Below are 19,178 nucleotides of genomic sequence, written 5' to 3'. Positions count from 1 at the left end.
TTTCTATAAAGCAGAGTCACACTGTGCCCTGCACATCTGGGGTCCATTCTGGGATGCAGAGCTGTAAGTGTGGTTAGGGATTGTGATGCCCCCCACTGTGTAGGAGAAAGACCAGCCTAAAGAAGCCAAATACCCATTTCTGTGGAGGAAAAAACAACTGTGCCTCCCTCAGCTTTCGATAAAACATTTACTCTTTGGGAAAAAAAAAAAAATCCTCTCTCAAAAATGGCACGTAATGCTCCCTTGTCTATGGATGTTACTGTATATTAATGAATAAGGAAATCAGTCCCATTTACATGTACCCCTTCCATTGTTTGAAATCATAGTATCATTTAGAACCTTTCTATCATAACTGTTAGGGACGCCACTGCTTCTTGGCTGGGGGGCCTAAGACAGGGCTGCTCAGTGAGGGGTTTGAAACTAGCAGTGCCAGCATCACCTGGGAGCTTGTTAGCATAAAAGGATCTCAGACCCCACTCCAGGTCTGCTCTATCAACACCTGTCTCCTCCGGTGACTTGTCTGCACTTTTATGTCTGAGAAGCACTGGTCAAGATCACAGTGTTTCTGAAACTTCCCTTTGAGTAAGAATTTCTTGTGGTGCTTATACAACATATACAGTTTCCAAGGGTCATCCCATAGCACTGATTCAGAGAGTCTGGGATCAGATATAATTTTGGTTAAACGAGATAATGAAATTAATGTGACGTAGATGAGGCCTGACACACAGAAGGCAAAGAACAAACTCTAAGCCCTCCTGTCATCACCACTACAAGTAGGGTTGCCAGATTTAGCAAATAAAGCCACATGATGCCCAGTTAAATTTGAATTTCAGGTAAACAAATAATTTATAAACATAAGTATATACCAAATATTGCATGAGACATACTTATATTAAAATATGATTTCTTTGTTATTTATCTCAAATTCAAATTTAACTGGCCATTCGGTATTTTATCTGGCAACACTAACTACCCTTGACTTCGGAATATCTGGGGCAGTGGAGTTGGTGGTAGATACGACTGGAAAAATAGATTAGGCCCAGACTGTGGAGAGCTTGAATGCCTTTCTAAGGATTTTAAATCAATCTATACTTAACATTTTTGAGCAGGGACATGATGTGGCCCAAGCCCTCTACCCCCTACTCCTAGGAATGATCAGAAGACAAGGCAAGTGGGCTGCAGGGACAAGAATCTCCATCCCAAATACCGTTTAGGAAGGGAGACCAGAGGATCGTAGTCATAGCTAGTGGTCATGTCATGAAGAATAAAGAAATTAAAATTCCAAAATCTTAAATTTATTTTGTATTAATTCTAAACTCTTAAATTATTTATTTATACCCTGCCCTGACCCATAAAAATAATTTAAACTAGCTACTTGGCTCTTCTTTTTGAAGGAATAGCTGGTGCACAGCTGAGCCCTAGCCTTATTTACAGAGAGCTATTTGCAATTGGAGAGAAAAGATATCTAGTAACACAACAAAAGCCAAATTTCCAATGTCCTTCCAATGCCTACTCTGCCAGAACCCAGAATTTGGTTTCTGGACATTCCAAATACCTGGTGCAAAGCTCAGCTGTAAAATCAATCAATTCTCCTAATCACAGTCTATTTGCTCTTATTTCCCATAATTCTTTTTTTTAATTGAAGTATAGTTAATTTACAATGTTGTGTTGGTTTCAAGTGTATAGCAAAGTGATTCAGTTATACATATATATATATATTCTTTTCCAGATTTTTTCCATTATATGTTATTACAAGATATTGACTATAGTTCCCTGTGCTATATAGTTGGTCCTTGTCATTTAGCTATTTTATATATAGTAGTTTGTATCTGTTAATCCCAAACACCTAATTTATCTCTCCCCTGGCCCCCCTAACCCCTTTGGTATCCATAAATTTGTTTTCCATGTCTGTGAGTCTATTTCTGTTTTGTAAATAAGTTAATTTGTATCTATTTTTAGATTCCACATATGAGTGATATCATATGATATTTGTCTTTCTCTGACTTACTTCACTTAATATGATTCTCTCCAGGTCCATCCATATTGCTGCAAATGGCATTACTTCATTCTTTTTTATGGCCAACTAACACATAATTCTTAATTAGCCTCACTATCTAGCTTCCTAATCCACAGCACAGAAACATCAGGAGATGAATTAAAGACAGCTAAAATAGCAACAGTGAAAGGGTAACAGAAAGGGGTAAAGAAAAAACAAAGTATAAAGAATAAAAACGAACATCCTAAATCATCAGGAAGCATTTAAATGATATATGATAAATTTAGATATCATATAAAACACTTTGATTTCCATTTAAAAAAACAGGCTTAAACACGAAGCGCTTTGATTTTTGAAGAGGTAAGATTTGTACCAGGTATTTGGAATGTCCAGAAGAGGTAAGCTATTTTATTTACCAAAAATAAACACCTCACTTCTCAAAAAAGTTACATAAGTGAAGCGACACTTTTTAACCTAATGATTATTTATCTGACTCCAGGTGAACTAAAAATTGCCTCCAGAATGTTTTAGGTTTTGTTTGTTTCCCCTCTGATTTTTAAGTAGCCTAGTTGATCCACCCCAAATCCCTCCCAACATTCTTAAGTATTTTCCAGGAGGCTCAACAGAAATTCAGCAGTCCAGAATATCCTTACATGAGAGGCCATTACAGCCAACTCCATGCCAGAATTACTCAGGAATCCCTCAGAAAAAAAGCTACATGGCGCAGCTGCTACTGACAAAGAATGGGGGGGTCCATCAGGCCCTGATTCCTGAGAAACTGCAAGAAACATGGCAGGAAAAGCTGTTCTGTTATTGCATTTTTAAAAAAGTCTTTATTGAATTTGTTACAACATTGCTTCTTTTTTATGTTTTTCGGCTGCAAGGCATGTGGGATCTTAGCTCCCCGACCAGGGATCGAACCGGCACTCCCTGCATTGGAAGCGAAGTCTTAGCCGCTGGACCGCCAGGGAAGTCCCTGTTATTGCATTTTTATCTGTACAGGACTCACGGCCAGTTCCAGCATCTCCTCAAACACAGGAGACAGGTGAACTCCATCTATCTCTAAGGATGGCTGGGCACACCTCCAAATGACTTCCTTCCTCCTGTTTTCTTTTTCTCCCTTTTTGTATTGTGTTAAAATTTATATAACATAAAATTTGCCATTTTAACTATGTTTAAGTGTACACCTCGGTGGCATTAATTACATTCATTATGCCATGCAGCCATCACCACTACCTATTTCCAAACTCTTTCATCACTCCAAACAGAAACTCTGTAACCATTAACCATTATCTCCCCATTCCCCTCTCCTTGTAGCGCCTGGTAATTCCAATCTACTTCCTGTCTCTATGAATTTGCCGATTCTAGATAATTCATGTAAGTGGAATCACACAATCTTCTGTCCTTCTGTGACTGGCTTACTTCACCTAGCATGCTTTCAAGGTTCATCCATGTTGTAGCATGTATCAGAACTTAATTTGTTTTCTTTTTAAAATTTCTTTTTTGGCTTACTTTTTACTTGGTTTTTCTTGTTTTATTTTATTTTTTCTTACTATCCAATTTCTTTATCATCCTTCCTTCCAATTTTTGACGTCACTAACCACCACGCAGCTTCCTCCCGTCCATCCATTTCCCTCTTTAACAGAACAAGGGGGAGATGCTGACTCCACCTTAAGGTGGAATCTTCTTTACACGTTAGTTCAATCACTGTCAGGAAGCATCGGGCTGGAGCGACAGTAGCCTTGCTTTTCACAGAGAGTGTAACACAACATGTTCTCATGGTCCACTTGAATCCCTAGGAGAAGATTTCTTCGTGTGGTAGAAGTATCTTTGCTACGCCCACCTGAATGAGCCTACAGAAGCCAAGGATGGTCCCCGAGTGCTGGGAGGAAGGTTCAAACAGAAGGCTACAGAGGTAAATTGGATTCTTGAATCCGGAGGTGAAAGCACCCTCCCCAGTCCTCTCCCAAATATGCCCCATGTCCTGGTCTCTCCCTCCTGACAATGGTACCACATCTCCCGGGAGGGGAGGAGAGCTCCCTTGGGTAGATTTGGTTTTATGTAGTCGTTGGGAAGGGTAAAAGGACCCCGTGCTACAATCTTGCTTGAGAGCTTAAACTTGACCTCTCACCATCGGTTCTCTCCTCTCTCTGATGGGCAAGTTATGTTCATATTAACTGTGCTGTTATGTCACATGGTGTCAGCATTTTCGCAGAAAAGGGGGCCCACAGATTTCATTCTCACTTTGGTTCACACAAATCCCTCCCAAGGCCTAAGGTAGTCTTGGTAATGATTTTACTTAAAACTACTTTTTCTCTTCTCTTTGGACATTGTAAATACCTAAATTTAAATACCAAAAGCTATCAGGAACATGATTTATTTCGTGTATTGATCTTTGGTAATTCAAACGCTACAGAAATATTCCCAAAGTGCCTGTTTCTCTGAAAAACAACAACAAATCTTTGTCTCTTAGAAGAAAGCTGTGCTCCAGCACTTACTTCAAAGCACCTTATTAACGTCCCACACGAGGCAGGGCAATTCCAACTTTCACATCTTCCCAACTTCACCAAGTGCACACTGAATGCTAAGCAGCCCCTTTAACTTCCCCTCTGCGAGCTTGAGCCTGTGCTAGGTACCTAAACAGAACTCCTCTCCCAGGCACTCACTGAGGGCGCTGTGGAGATGCCCTGCAGAAGTGCCCGTGGTGAGGCTCAGTCCTGCTCTCTGGGAGTGCTTCCCTGGGCCTCAGGAGAGAAGCTGCTCTCCTTCCCTCCCTCTCCACCATGTGGCTGGGCCGACGTGATGGTACAGATGGGCGCTGACCACTCTACCAAGCCCCAGCCTGGCCACAGTGCAGGGTGGGGGTGGGGGGTCTTACATGTGGGTGAGAACTCCCTCATCAGTGGCATAACTAGCAGCGTCCGTTGTCCTAAAGCAGAGCCTTCTCTCTCTTTTTTTTAATGGTAATTATATTGATGTCAGTTATTGAGGACAATGGTGCAAAGTTACCAGAGGAGACTGAGTGAACGCAAACCTGAGACAGGCAGACAAAGTGGGCAAAGCATGAAGCCCGTCACATGCTCGATTCCCCAACGCCCAAGGGCACCCCATCCTGTCCTCCACCCAAGGACCCTCCTTCGGGGGCTGAAGGGCGGCACGTCTTTGATATGCCCACTCCTCTAATTTTTGCTCTGCTCCTTGCCCTTGAGATGCCAGAAACACAGGTTAGTGTTGGAAGGAAAACCTAGCTATGATCAAGATCAGATGAGATCTGGAAATTCCACCCCCCCCAGCCCCCCGCCCCCAGCCCCCGTGTCCTGGGGCTCTGGGCCTCAGAGCTTCCCAGATCTCCACCCAGAGTCTCCGGAGCACCAGCCTGTCTCCAAAGGATGCAAAGAGGAGGCTATGCCGTCTCTCTCAGCTCAACACAGAGGGCAGGCTGGTGACTCTGCAGAAGCCAAGCACCTCCCAGTCCTGCTGAGCCAAACACAAGCTGCAGGTGGAAGGGACTCGATCACACTGCTGAAGGGGTTTCCACCCGAACCCTCTGAGAGAAACTTCCTGGTGTCAGATTTTGGAATGAGTGAAATAGGAACCTTAAGACAATGAAACCTATGATTGATGGAAGTTGTAAATGTCGTTTCCTGTTTGTTTTTTTTTCCAAAAAAATAAACCTCAGCAACTTCTGGGCCAGCAATACACACATGCTCCCTGGTTAGGAGTGGGACCGAAGCCCCCTGATTGAAGCATTTTTCATAGCCCGAAGTCCATTCTAGGTCCATTCTCTCCAATTCTATCGTTCTGAGGCATTAAAAGGCAGTCCCTCATTTCTCAACATTTCCCAAATATTTTAAGCTAGTTTGACAGTTTGACACGTGATGTCCTAAAATAAACCTCCTACTAATCTGATTGTGCTTAAAATCCAACAACTGTAACTGCTTATGTGAACGTTTATAGAGTTATATTTGCACTTTATTTTTTATTGTTTTAAATAAATTTATTTATTTATTTATTCTTTTGGCTGCGTTGGATCTTCGTTGCTGCTCGCGGGCTTTCTCTAGTTGTGACAAGCGGGGGCTATTCTTCATTGCGGTGCGTGGGCTATTCTTCATTGCGGTGCGGGGGCTATTCTTCATTGCGGTGCATGGGCTTCTCATTGCAGTGGCTTCTCTCTTTTTTTTATTCATCCATTCATTCATTCATTTACTTATTTACTTATTTATTTTTGACTACGTTGGGTTTTTGTTGTTGCACACAGGTTTTCTCTAGTTGCCCCGAGCGGGTCTACTCTTCGTTATGGTGCGCGGGCTTCTCATTGCGGTGGCTTCTCTTGTTGTGGAGCACGGGCTCTAGGCGCGTGGGCTTCGTGCTTGCAGCACGTGGGCTCAGTAGTTGTGGCTCGCGGGCTGTAGAGCACAGGCTCAGTAGTTGTGGCGCACGGGCTTAGTTGCTCCATGGCATGTGGGATCTTCCCAGACCAGGGCTCAAACCCGTGTCCCCTGCATTGGCAGGCGAATTCTTAATCACTGTGCCACCAGGGAAGTCCCCATATTTGCACTTTAGTTATACTTTCCCCTTGACCTTTTTTACTCTTTTGAATATTCTGAATCTGCCCTAAGTTCTTGGAGGGGTAAGACCATGGTTTCTTATCTCCCTTCTCCTTTGTATCTCCTGAGGTTCCTCATTACCCAATGTTGATCCCCAAGTAACAGAGCCTCCAGGCGCAAAAGGCACCTCTGTGTGACTGGGAAAAGGTGCTCATCTGGGTGGACGAATGACAAAAGGAACCTCTTTGGAGTAGAAGAATTAGAAAGTCAACCCTTCCTCCAGGCAGGTGGAAACAGCCCCAGCCTGGGTGAGTGGCTTGGTGAGCAGAGGAGGGCTGGATTCCAGCCCCTTTATCACCAGCCTGGTGTCTTTGTGCAGGTCACAACCTGCACAACTGTACATGGCAGCCCCACAAAGTAAGCTGGCTATGGAAAGTACTTTCATTAGGATTTGCAACAGTTTTCTCAGCTGTCAGCTTCTCTTTTTCCAGGCTCTGTCTTGAGAGTAAAAAAATAAATTTAATGGTAGAAATAAGCATATTCCAATATTGAGAAATATTTGCTCATTCCTAATATGCACAAGAAGACTGCATTTTTTTTAATTGTGGTAAAATATTCATAAAATTTATCATCTTCACCATCTTTAACAGAGAGATGTGAAAATAATTTAAGGAGCATTACATTTTATTTTTAAGCAAATTCCTTACATTTAAAATTTTTAGTTGTTAGAAGTCATTGTTTGCCGATCATTTTGTATTTGATTACAGACCTTAGTTTTGAAATTGAAGGTAAGAACTATACCCAAGGACCTCTTTTACTTTTCCTCTCACAATCTTCAAGACCAATAAGAAATTTCAAAGTGTAAAGTAAGAACGTCAGTTTGCAAATACGTGGGTTGGGAATACGTACATCAGCAATTCATCAGACTAATGCTTCAAGATGAATGTAATCAAATCGTTTCCTACTCTCTGAAGCATTCTGCAGAAAACTTAAGTCCTATAAAAGCCCTTGTTATGTGAGAATATTGAGACATTAGATTTCCCATGAAAAGGTGCAGTTGCATCTTGGTGTTTAGAATACAGACCTACAAGTCTGTATTATTTGTATTTGGCTTGATCCAGTTATTGGATGATTCACAATTCTGATTGCCTTATTTAAACCAAAGTCCACAATTAACAGATTCCCTAATCCGATGACACATCACCAAGTTCTCCAGTGCCTTCACTGTGACTGCCAGACTGAATCAGGATATGTAAAGCCAGTACTCCCACTGGATCAGAATCCTCACCCAGGAATAATCTAGGACATAGCGATATAGGGACTCAGGATGCAAGAATCAGCCTTCAGGTTCAAATCTGTATTGTGGGAAATCCCCCAGGGACCATCCGGGTGACAGAGGGCATGTACTATCATGCTTTCACAGTCCCAGAACGTACTTATTGACAAGTTTCAGGAATGCAACACGGAGTTTCTGTTCACTCCTCTCCTGTAGACTCCTTGGATGGAGGAATCTTTTCAGGTTACTTAGTCCAACTCCATTCGGATGTCAGAAACCTCTCTTTTCCCAGGAGCATGTGAAAGACCCAAGGGAATAAGACCCAGGAGTATAATGGCAATGAATTATTGAGTCTTCTTTTCCCATTTGGCAATAATGAATCCAAATAAGATTTTGTTAGTTTTGGTGGACAGGATGTTCTCTATGAGTCAATAATAAGTTTTTAATTCCAATTAGGATCACTATGACAGCAAGAGGCTAAACAGCGCCAGAGGATGCACTCACAACAGAGATCAAACCTCCCTCCAAGATACAGAGGCAGACATAGAGAGCAATGGGATTGGGCAGGCTGCAGAGCTGCTGATACTGAAACCTGCAGCGTACACTTTTAGGGTACAAAGCTACAGGTTTTAAGAGCACACCTAGATGCCAAATGATTAAAATCTTAGAATAAAGCTAAAAGAGGAAAAACTCTGCATCACTCTTTGTTATCAGCTTGGATATGCTGGTCCCCTGGCAGCACTGGGCAGGGGTGATACACACCTGGAAAGATGCTAAGTACACAGGGAGGAAGTCACTACACTCTGCTGGCAGTCTAGTGGTAAACAACAGTCAATGGGACTTAAGAAAGGGGATCTCAGAAACTTGAAGCTTTTTTTCCCCCACAAATACAGACATCTAGATATAAAGCAGCTAGAAATCCCAGCAAGCTAGTTCTTCTTTTGTTAATAGCTAAAGGAATAAGGGACCATATGGAGGGATGGAGAAAGAAATTAGGTTTGAGTTCAAGTCATATCCATCCAGCCCAGCCTTCAAGGAAACTACCCTTTCTATAAGTGGTAAATGAAAATTAAAGAGAGAGAGAGAGCGCAAGAGAGAGAGAATTCTGTATGTTCTGAGGAATTCCACATCATCCAAGTAAAAACTACAGAAAGAGGTTAAAAGACATGCTTAAGGCTTACCAGAGATCTTTTTTTCTGTTTTATTTACTATCGTATCTCTAGAGTTTAAAACAGTGCTTGTCACATAGTAGGTGATGTAAAAGACCCAAGGAAATAAGACCCAGGATATAATGGCAATAAATTATTGAGTCTTCTTTAATTTTAATTTTAATTATTTTTTTCAATAAGTTTTTGTTGAATGAACACTACAGCTGTCAATGGGAGATACAGGAATGCCAAAGAGTCTGACTTGAAATGACTGATAGTAAAATATTGAGTAAAGTGAAAATCACTGCTCCATTCCTAGTCAGAAATATATCCTAAACTCACAGAAATCTGTATTTATTCTAGAATTATTTAGAAATATTTTAAAAACTTTCAAGAGCTTCCAAAAATGAAAGAAAAAAGGTCAAGTAAAATTCCATTCATACATACAAATATACTCTTCTTAATGCTTTAAATGTTCTTGGTCTAGCTCTGCTTGCGCCCAGTATGCCAATCAAATCTAGCCATTGTTGTAGATGTTTTAAAGGAAAACTAGTATTTCCTGCAGATGGGATATTTCTCTGGGAAACCCAGGTGATGACCCAAGTAGGCCTCCCAGGGTGATAGCTACTTCCTCCCAATCCTGGTCTGGACCTTGGTTCTACATGTTCAGAAACCAGACATGTCAGCACACCAAGGAGAGATCCATGTCTCAGAAGCAGACTCCCAATAGTCAACCTCACCATAGACTGATGGAAAAGGCCCAGTTAATAAAAAAAAAAAAAAAACAACACACAGAATTGCCAAGAAGACTGGCATCCTTTGGGAAGCACATTCCTGATGGGCAAATTCTAGAGAGCTAAACTTGAAGTCTTCATGTTACTTTGGAGCATAGAGTTAGAACAAGAGGTCTTAGCTACAGGATTCATATCTTCACGAACTCTAGGCCAACACTGCCTAATGCAGCCTTCACTATGATAGGAATACATGTAGCCCTCAAACCAGACAGGTTAAATCCTTTGATCAGGAGACCCCAACCCCAAGCAGCATTTAGAAGGGCATTGCCAACATCTGTATCTATGACTTTCCCTTTTGTGTTCCTCCATTACTGATGAATTCCCATTCAAAATAACACATTTTAATTTAGATATGTCTGTACCTTCAATGGGGTCGTAAAGTGTTAATGATCTTAGAGACTGTCATTCATTCATTCAACAAGTATTTGTTGAGATCCTACTATGTACCAGGCACTGATCTGGGCAGGGGGAATACAATAGTGAATAACAAAGACAAAACCCCCTGGTCCCAAGGGGCTTACATTCCTTCTCTTTAACTTCTGCTGCTCTGCCTCTTTAAGATGACTATGCACTATGGGCTGATTGTATAGGTTAATTCTCCAAGGCAATCAAATCTCTCATTTGTGACTGCTGCCATTATGTGCTTCCTATAAATACAAAAAATAGGTGGTATCTTTTATTAGGGTTTTAGAAAAGGAAGAAAGATGTGTAAGTTCATCAGGTGATTATACTATTGGAGTCCAGAAACAAAAAGTGAATTTCTAGGTCATTGCTTGAGATACCAGAGTGGCATAGTCTTGCCAATAATTGAGAGCCTTGTATTCTTCCAGGAGTAAACCCAATCAAGAGGATTTTAAATAAAAATATTAGAGAACTGGAAAGGAGCGTGGGATTAGGAGTTGTTCTATATGTGTGTGTTCTATAGTCTGTCTCAGCCAATACCTAGCCACGGACTAGGCAAGTCACCCGAACTCCCTGGGTCTCCTACCCTCATCTTTAAGACAATAAGGTTTGCCTACATCACTAAGGCACCAACACCTGGAAGATACCATGATTTCCCCTGATAACAGGAACCAAGCCTTATTCGTCTCAGTTTCCTTACAGGGCCTTGGGCCATGCCCCATACATAATGACCACTCCATAAATACTGCTTTATCAAATACTGAACCTACTGTGATACCAGTGTGGCAGCTGAAGTCACTGATATTCCAGAAGATACATTTAAAAATTTTGTTGTTGCTGTTTGGCTATGGAATCCTTTATTCACATAAACTGCATAAGTAGGAGATGAATCTGAGTCTGCTCTGGTGATGCAGGTCCCATCACCACCCCCTCCCCTACTCCCATCTATCTCCAAAGAGGGCTACACAGAACCAAAGTGTCTAAATGAACATATACATCAAATTTAAAAGTGTCCCCATGCAGGTGAATTTATTTCTGGCTATCAGATATTTGGGGGCCAAAAGATTCTCCAACACCTTGCTAAACTGACAGGTACCTTCATTTGGCCACTTTCCACCTTCTGTTTAGCTGTGTTCTCCGTGGTTCGCCTCCCTCTTCAGACTCCCTTGTCTATCCTCTGGTCCTGACTACTCTCCTACCCATCAGAGCAACACCCTCCAAATGGACTTCATCAGTATCCCCATGTGCTCTGCCTTCTCTGTCTTCAATCTCAGTTGCCCATACCAACGCCCGCCCAGCCTCTCAAGCCCAACCCCTTGTATGTCATCCTCAATTCCCTACTTACCATCTTTCTCATTCACCAAATCTTGCCATGTCTCTTTTCGAAACATTTCCCAATTCTTACCCTGTTAACTGAGTTAGTTCAAGAGTCCACTATTTTTTGCCTGCGCTTTCTTGGTAGCCTCCTAACTGACTTTCATGCCTCTAACAGTTATTATAGCAACTATCATTTATTAGGGTTTTCTACATATTAGGTACTTTGCTAAAAGCTATACACACATTCTCTCATTTGATCCTCCCAATCTAATTGAGTATTCTTATTCCCGGTGTACAGATGTGAGGCACAGAGAAATGTCAATTACTTGCAAATCATCACACTTAAAGTTAAGTAGCAGAGACTTAGATTTCATGTCCATTTGACTTTATAAGACTCTTTCCCATCTAATTCACTTCCCACACTGCTGCCAGAGGTGGTTCTCTAAACCACAGGTCTGATGATGCCATCTTGCATACTACAGAATAAAACCCAAACCCCTTGTCTTGGTATTAAGGTCTTTCACAATTTGCCCACAACTTGACCTTGTCTGCCCCAACAGGATCTGCCTGTCATGGCGAACTCCCCACAATTCCCCACAAAGTTCAGATCCTTTGACAACTTTAACATCTTCCTGGAATGCCACTCTCCCTCTTTTCTGCCTGGTAAACTCTTATTTATTCCTCAAAACGCTATTTAAACATCACTTCCTAGATTAATTTTTTACCACTTCCCAAAGGAATTCCTCTGTGATTCTAGAGCATTGTACTCAATAACTCTGTCATGGAAAAAACATAATGTACTTACATTGATCTCTTCATAAGGTACTTGTCCCATTGGAAAAAAAAGTTCCTGGATGACACACATCACAATATACTCATCAGAATATCTCCTGATGTACCTTGTCAGGTATCTGGCTCACAGTTGGTGCTCAACTAATACTTATTGAATGAAATGGCCTTGCTGTCTCCATTTTGCTTAACTCCTTTCACTTTTTAATCCTATAGTAATCTGGCTTTGTCCCAACTACACTACCAAAAATCATCCTGAAAATCACCAGGCCATGTGGAAATTAGGCATTATAGATGATAAATGATAGGAGAAACACTTAGAGGACATCTAGTTATCATTTAGTTCAGGCTTAGCTCCCAGTATGTTCTGGTTTAGAATATATTATATTCCATCTATTTTGTACTAGTCAACACTTGGCCATGATAATGTTTTAATTCCTAAAAATTACTAAGCTTTGTGATCCCCATCCAGAAAGCAGGCAGACCAAGAATGATTAGGCTCCCTGCTTCACTAGGTGGGTCTTAGGAGGAAACAGCCCCGCCTGAAGGAAGAGCGCAAGGAAAGTGCAGCCAGTGAGGCGCGTGCTGTGCTCTGATGGGCGAGAGCTGGGATGCGGCTGAGCCTGGTCTTGCCTTGAGGCTGATACCGCCACACATCCTTCCTGCCTGGGGCTTCCCTCAGAACCCAACCTGCCCCGCTCAACTACTCTTAGACAGGAACTAAGATGTGGTCAGAGAGGTCTCACTCCCACAGCGTCAGCTGTGAGGCACAGCCCTGGGAGGGGAGAATGCTGGATGCCTGTGCGACCCTGTGACAGAGGCTGGGAGTCTGGAGGATGTACTGTCACTTCACTCGATACACAGACTCTTCCCTTAAAAAAACTTCCTAGCCTGGCACACTGTGTTTGTTTGAAGAACCGTTAGTAGCAGCCAAAACCTTCTTAAAATGCCAGACCTGAGGAGCCTATTTCAATCGTTACTACGAGACTGGGCAGCACCTAAGAGTCGCACATCCCTTCCTCCTTCCAGCAACTTCCGAACCTCCTCTCTCTCCTGGATGCTTCTTTTCAGCCTCCTTACTGACATTTTCCTCAGCACCAGTCCCACAAGTAGTATTTGGCAGGAAACCGCCCTCTCCCTGGTTAAGGTCGTGGGCAGTTTCACCTTAAATGAGATGGCTCTCAAGATGCTCGGCACTTTAGCCCAAATGGGCAGTGGCCCATTGGGCGCTCTTCTTTGGTTGCCCACCCCCCCGCCAAATCTCAAAGTGATAAGTCTAAAACGAAACCTTTCTTCTTTCTCCCTCATGCTAAAACCTATGCTCTGCATTACCTAACTTGATGAATTGCCTTCCTTTCATAAACTGCCCTCTTCCTCCCCGTTCCAAACTAACCAATGACCAGATCCTTGCTGACTCTACCCCTGGACCAGCTCTCCAATCCATACCTTCCTTCCACTGCCTTAGGTCTGTACCCCTTACGTGGTCTCCCAGCCTGAAGTCTCTTTATTTACACTTCTCTTCTGGTTATTGATACTTGCTTCCTTGTCCTGGTGGTGTGCAGACATCTGTTGTTTCTCCATGCTAGACTATGACTTCCTTGGATACACAAACCCTCTTTTGTTTTTTGTCCTATTATCCCCTGTGGTAACATTGTGCTTTGCACATAATAAATTCTCAATAAACAGACTTTGGCAATAGAAAATGGATTATCTTAAAGGGATGGTACTTATTCCCCCAAAGGACAGCTCATTAGATAATTAATTAAATATTTGTTCTAACCTCTTCCCAGACCGATTAACAATGTTACACAGGCACATAGACCATATGCACAGACACACGCACACAAGGTATGCCCTTGACTACCTGGAAGTCAATTTTCTAGCAAACACAAGGAGAGGAGCTATCTCCCCAAAAATTAAAACATAAATTGGTTAGCATTTTTCATTCCTAATTTTCCTTGAGGGAAATGACACAATGCTTAGTGGCAAATGAGAAATTATTTTGCAAATTTATCGCCTCCCAAGGCTACCAAACATGGGTCATGCATCTTCCTCTCTTGCATTTTGATCCCATTGCTATGACTTAGTGTGGTAATTATATTACAAACCTATTATCCGATGAAATGAAAATGGCAAAACAATTTACATGCTTGTCTAAAAAAGACTCCATTAGAATGCAATTATAAGTGAAATTACAACGGCAAATTAATTGAAATGCGAGTCTGGAAGGCACAGTTATGAGACCATTAAAATGCTTCCGTGGAGGACTCACAACATGGAGTGAAACCACACATTCCTGGGGACACATTTTTAATTCACTAAAGCAGGCAACATTTACGAAGAGATGAAAATATCTGCGCTCCTATTGTTCCCCAGCATTATCTACACTTGTGCATGCCACCTGGGGGTGTGTAGCACCATCAGGGTTTATGGGTTTATGGAACAGACTGACAGGAGCCCCACATGTGATACTGCACTTCCATTCAGCACAGAGAAGATAAAGGGCAAGCTCAGCTTAGATTTTTCTGAAATGCTTCCAATATAAAAGCTAGGATCATAACATGAAAAGTTTGCTACTCTAAATTTAAGCCTGCAAGTATTGAATATTTGTGTAGATGTATTTCTAACTATCTGTCTTCTTAAAACATTCTGCTGATATATTCCATTAGCAAAATCGTGATAAATATTTTGACTCCGAGCCTTACAGTGGGTAGACTTGCTCACCAAAGGAAAAAACAAAAAACAAAATACAGTGCTATGTATGAAACAGATATGCTGAAATGATCAATCTGACAAATAACTAAGGACCCTCCTCTGAACCATGATTTGCATTTTGATAGTTGAACACACAAATGAATCTACCAGCAAAAGCCATGCAATATACGTCCCCACTCCCTCCCCTTCACCCCTCCCGGCTTCTACGGATCCATCTCTTCCAGGTACGAAATTAAAGAAACAAATGTCTAAGTCAGACAGAGAAAGACAAGTATCACATTATATCACTTGTATGCGGAATCTAAAAAATTAATACAGATGAACTTATTTACAAAACAGAAACTCACAGACTCACAGACTCACAGACATAGCAAACAAACTTACTGTCACCAAAGGAGAAAGGGGGGAAAGGGATAAATTAGGAGTTTGGGATTAAAATATACACACTACTATATATAAAATAGATATACAACAGGGACCTAATGTATAGCACAGGGAACTATACTCAATATTTTGTAATAACCTATAATGGAAAAGAATCTAAAAAAGATATATATGTATAACAATCATTTCGCTGTATACCTGCAACTAACACATTGTGAATCAACTATATTTCAATAAAAATTGTTTAAAAATAAAATTTTATAATGAATATTTAAAAATAAAAAAAGAAACAAATGCTAGGAGTGGATCATATAAGAGAAACAAGATGTAAATACTTGTCTCATGCATGATTCTCTCTCTTATGTTGTCATAGAGCAGGTGAGTAGATGACATTTAATTTTTTTTACACAGAAAAATTCTCAGCATCAATAATTATAACATTACTTAATAGAGTTACTAAACTACAAAAAGATTTGTATGCTTTGGTTTTTCAAACTTTAGTTTTAAAAAGTCCCTTGGAAATAGAGACACCAAGTATTCTTTCTTTCTTTCACAGACTCTGAAACATATAAAGGTTTAATATGCACATAAACATGTTCTCTGAGGTGAGCTGAGCAAAAGGGGTTTGAAAGACCTCATGACTTAATTAATGTACCAAGTGTTTGACGTGGACCTTAAGCTTTGGGGATAGTCCGCTGTGCGCATGTTTCTTGGCCTTCTTATTTTCACTCCCATAGGCAAGTGGGAATGTTAACTACAGCTGTGTAACAATATGAACCTTGAGTGCATGGTAACTTTAAAACAAAAATCAAACCTGCTCTCTAGATATTTTATAGAGAGGTCATGTTATTTTAACACATATAATTTAAATATTAATATGATTCAAAATCGATTTTTAAGTCCTATGAGGAAAGAAAGTTTTTCCAGTGTAGGCAAAAAAGTACAAACCTGGAAAAGGAAAAAGTCATCTAGAGACAATTCTATAAATAAGGATAACTGAAAAAAACCAACAAGCAAACATACACATAGATTATAGAAAAAACAAAAATTGTAAAAATTGTCAGAGTCCCGAAATTATTTAAACCATAATGTTATAGATAAATTTGAAATTTGATATCACATTAGTCAGAGTTTTGTAGAATTAACCTCTGTATTTAGAAAACTGTCAGATAAGTTTCATATAATGGCTTTGGAAGTTAATAAAGGAGAAACTAATGCAACATTTGTAATAGTATAAGTTAAAATGTATTGCTCTAACTTACCTCAAAATGCATAAAAATAAAAGTGGGGTTGATGGATAGATAGATAGATAGATAGATAGATAGATAGATAGATAAATAGATAGATAGATGGCTAGGTGATAAAGAAAATACAGTAAATCTTAACTAGAGACTCTGGGTGGTGGGTATATATGGGCATCACTGTACCATTCTTTTGATTCCTTTGCATGTTTAAAATTTTTCAAATGTTGGAAAAACTGCAGGGCTCCATATGAAAAGTATTTATTCTATTTGTTAACTGTCCTCAACAAATAAAGCAGTTTCAGAATGTGTCTCTCTGACATGATGCACTCACCTAGCCATCCGGATCCCGAATCTGGTATGCACAGGTCTGTCTCAGCACTGGGCAAAACAAAGCCCACGACAAACACCTCCACGCCATCCGCCATCAGGGCCATGCCCAGGACAAAGAAAAGGGCCCACTGAAAGCGGCCGTGACCACACTCTTGGATTATCAGCTCATACTGCTGGGCTAGTTCTTCCTCGTCAGCTCTCCTCTCTGATTCCAGCTCCCGGCGGTCCTTGTACTCATCGCCCTTGGGCTGCCCCACTGCCACAATGCTGTCTTTCCCTTGGTTCATGTTGGGGATGCCCTGATACTCCCCTTCGTAGATTTCATCATCTTCATCGTGACCCTCAGTCGCTTCACTGGAGCCCTCATCATCATTGGCCTCCCCATTATAGGTTTCTCCCGGTGGGTAGTCGTCATCATCTTCTTCCTCGTCTTGGAACCGACTGTAGGACCTCTGGGCGTATTCATCCTGGGCCCGGTCCACTGCTTGATTCACCTTCTTTACAGTCTGTTTCTTCACCTCTCTGGCAATGTCCTTGGCACCCTTCATCAGTGAAGTCCTATCCTTATAGGAGTCTTCCATCTTACCGCAACTGATGGCCAATGAGAAGATGGGAATTTTTCACAGACTCTGGTCAGTGGTTCAGTCCTGACAGCATTATCCACTTTGGGTTCAAAATAGAACTGCAAGAGAAGAAAAACCACAGAAGATATTTTTAATTTTTTTCCATGTCTTTTTCACCATCTAATTCTTTGTCTCTTTTCACTGGCCCCACAGACTAAGACACAGAATTCACTTTTCCTTTCTTTTGAGCACTCAGTTTGCTGGTTCTCTGCTCAAGTGAGATCAGAACTTGGAGTATTTAGGGTTTTTACTATTATTATTATTGTTTTTAAGGAACTCTGTCTCCTGGGTAAGTTTGCATAGAATGCACAAGCATTCCCCTGAAAATACAACGGAATATCTTCCACCTTTATAAGTACATCCAACTTATTTCAAAAGTGCTAGAAAGACAGACCCTGATTGAGACAAGTAATATTGCTCACAGATATATACATATGCTGCAAAGGCAAACCCAGAATAATAAAAGAATCCTGTCTGACCTCATTTCCTCACAATGAAAAAACAAACAAACAAACAAAAAATAAGCATCACTATATACAATGCTATCAAATCATATATGGGCACACCTCATTTTACTGTGCTTTGCTTTATTGCGCTTTACAGATACTGTATCTTCACCAAGTTGAAGGTTTGTGGCAACCGAGGGTCAAGCAAATCTATTAGCACCATTTTGCAACAATATTTGCTCACTTTGTTTCTCTGTCACATTTTGGAAATTCTTGTAATATTTCAAACTTCTTCCTTATTTGTCATGTGATCTGTGATCAGTGATCTTTGATGTTACTACTATGACTTGCTGAAGGCTCAAGCGATGTTTAGCGTTTTTTAGAAATAAAGTATTTTTTAATTAAGGTATTGTCTATTATTTTTTAGATATAATGCTATTGCGCACTTAACCAACTACAGTATAGTATAAACATAACTTTTACAGCACTGGGAAACCAAAAAAATTTGTGTGACTTGTTTTATTGCAATATTCACTTTACCATGGTGGTCTGGAACCGAACCAGCAATATCTCTGAGTTCTGCCTATAAATATTTATAAAATGCATTTCCTTTCTACCTTCATTGTATCTCCTTCCAGTAAATGATAACAGAGACTCACATGGCACCCAAAACTGACAATGAGTATTTTCCCCTAGTATGGCAGTCATATCTGTAGGAAATTGGAAGGGTTCATCAAATGATTTGACAGACATTTTTGATAATCACTGAATTAGAACATGTGACTTGTCCAGCGGGGATGTGCCCTTTCAGAAGCCACCCCCAGGCCAGCAGGGACAGGGAAGCCACTCCCTTCCCAACGCACCCCGTAAGAACCCCAGGCTTTGTCCCTACCTTCTTCATCTCTAGACACCCACCCTCCCAACACACACACACTCCCTGCCACCTTATCTGACTGCAGTTAGCTGCTGCCTTGGATACCAGAGTCAGCAGCCTCCCAGGACCCATCACTTGGTTTCCTTTCTCATGGACAGCCCCTTAGGTCTTGGCTCATTGAGGCTGACTTCTTTCACTTGTCCACTGAGCTGTCTGCTCTGGTGGCCCAAGTCAGCCAATATCAGGCCCACCTGGTACAGAAATGATATGAAGGTGAAAAAAATCATTCTCCT

General features: G+C 41.1%; 1 protein-coding gene across 1 annotated transcript in view; it reads right to left on the bottom strand.

Moving 5' to 3' along the window:
• SV2C (synaptic vesicle glycoprotein 2C) overlaps positions 1-17,600 on the bottom strand; it is a 180,775-nt gene extending 163,175 nt beyond the window's left edge. The window contains exon 1 of the mRNA XM_036847430.1: positions 16,944-17,600. Coding sequence (XP_036703325.1) covers positions 16,944-17,523 — 580 coding nt within the window. The 5' untranslated portion in view covers positions 17,524-17,600. The remainder of the gene's footprint in view (positions 1-16,943) is intronic.
• Positions 17,601-19,178: the final 1,578 nt, after the last annotated feature.

Source organism: Balaenoptera musculus, chromosome 3 (assembly GCF_009873245.2).
Source record: "Balaenoptera musculus isolate JJ_BM4_2016_0621 chromosome 3, mBalMus1.pri.v3, whole genome shotgun sequence".
NCBI classification, from domain to species: Eukaryota; Metazoa; Chordata; class Mammalia; order Artiodactyla; family Balaenopteridae; genus Balaenoptera; species Balaenoptera musculus.
The sequence above is the reverse complement of the archived record's forward strand: the minus strand, read 5'-3'. Positions and strand labels throughout refer to the sequence as shown.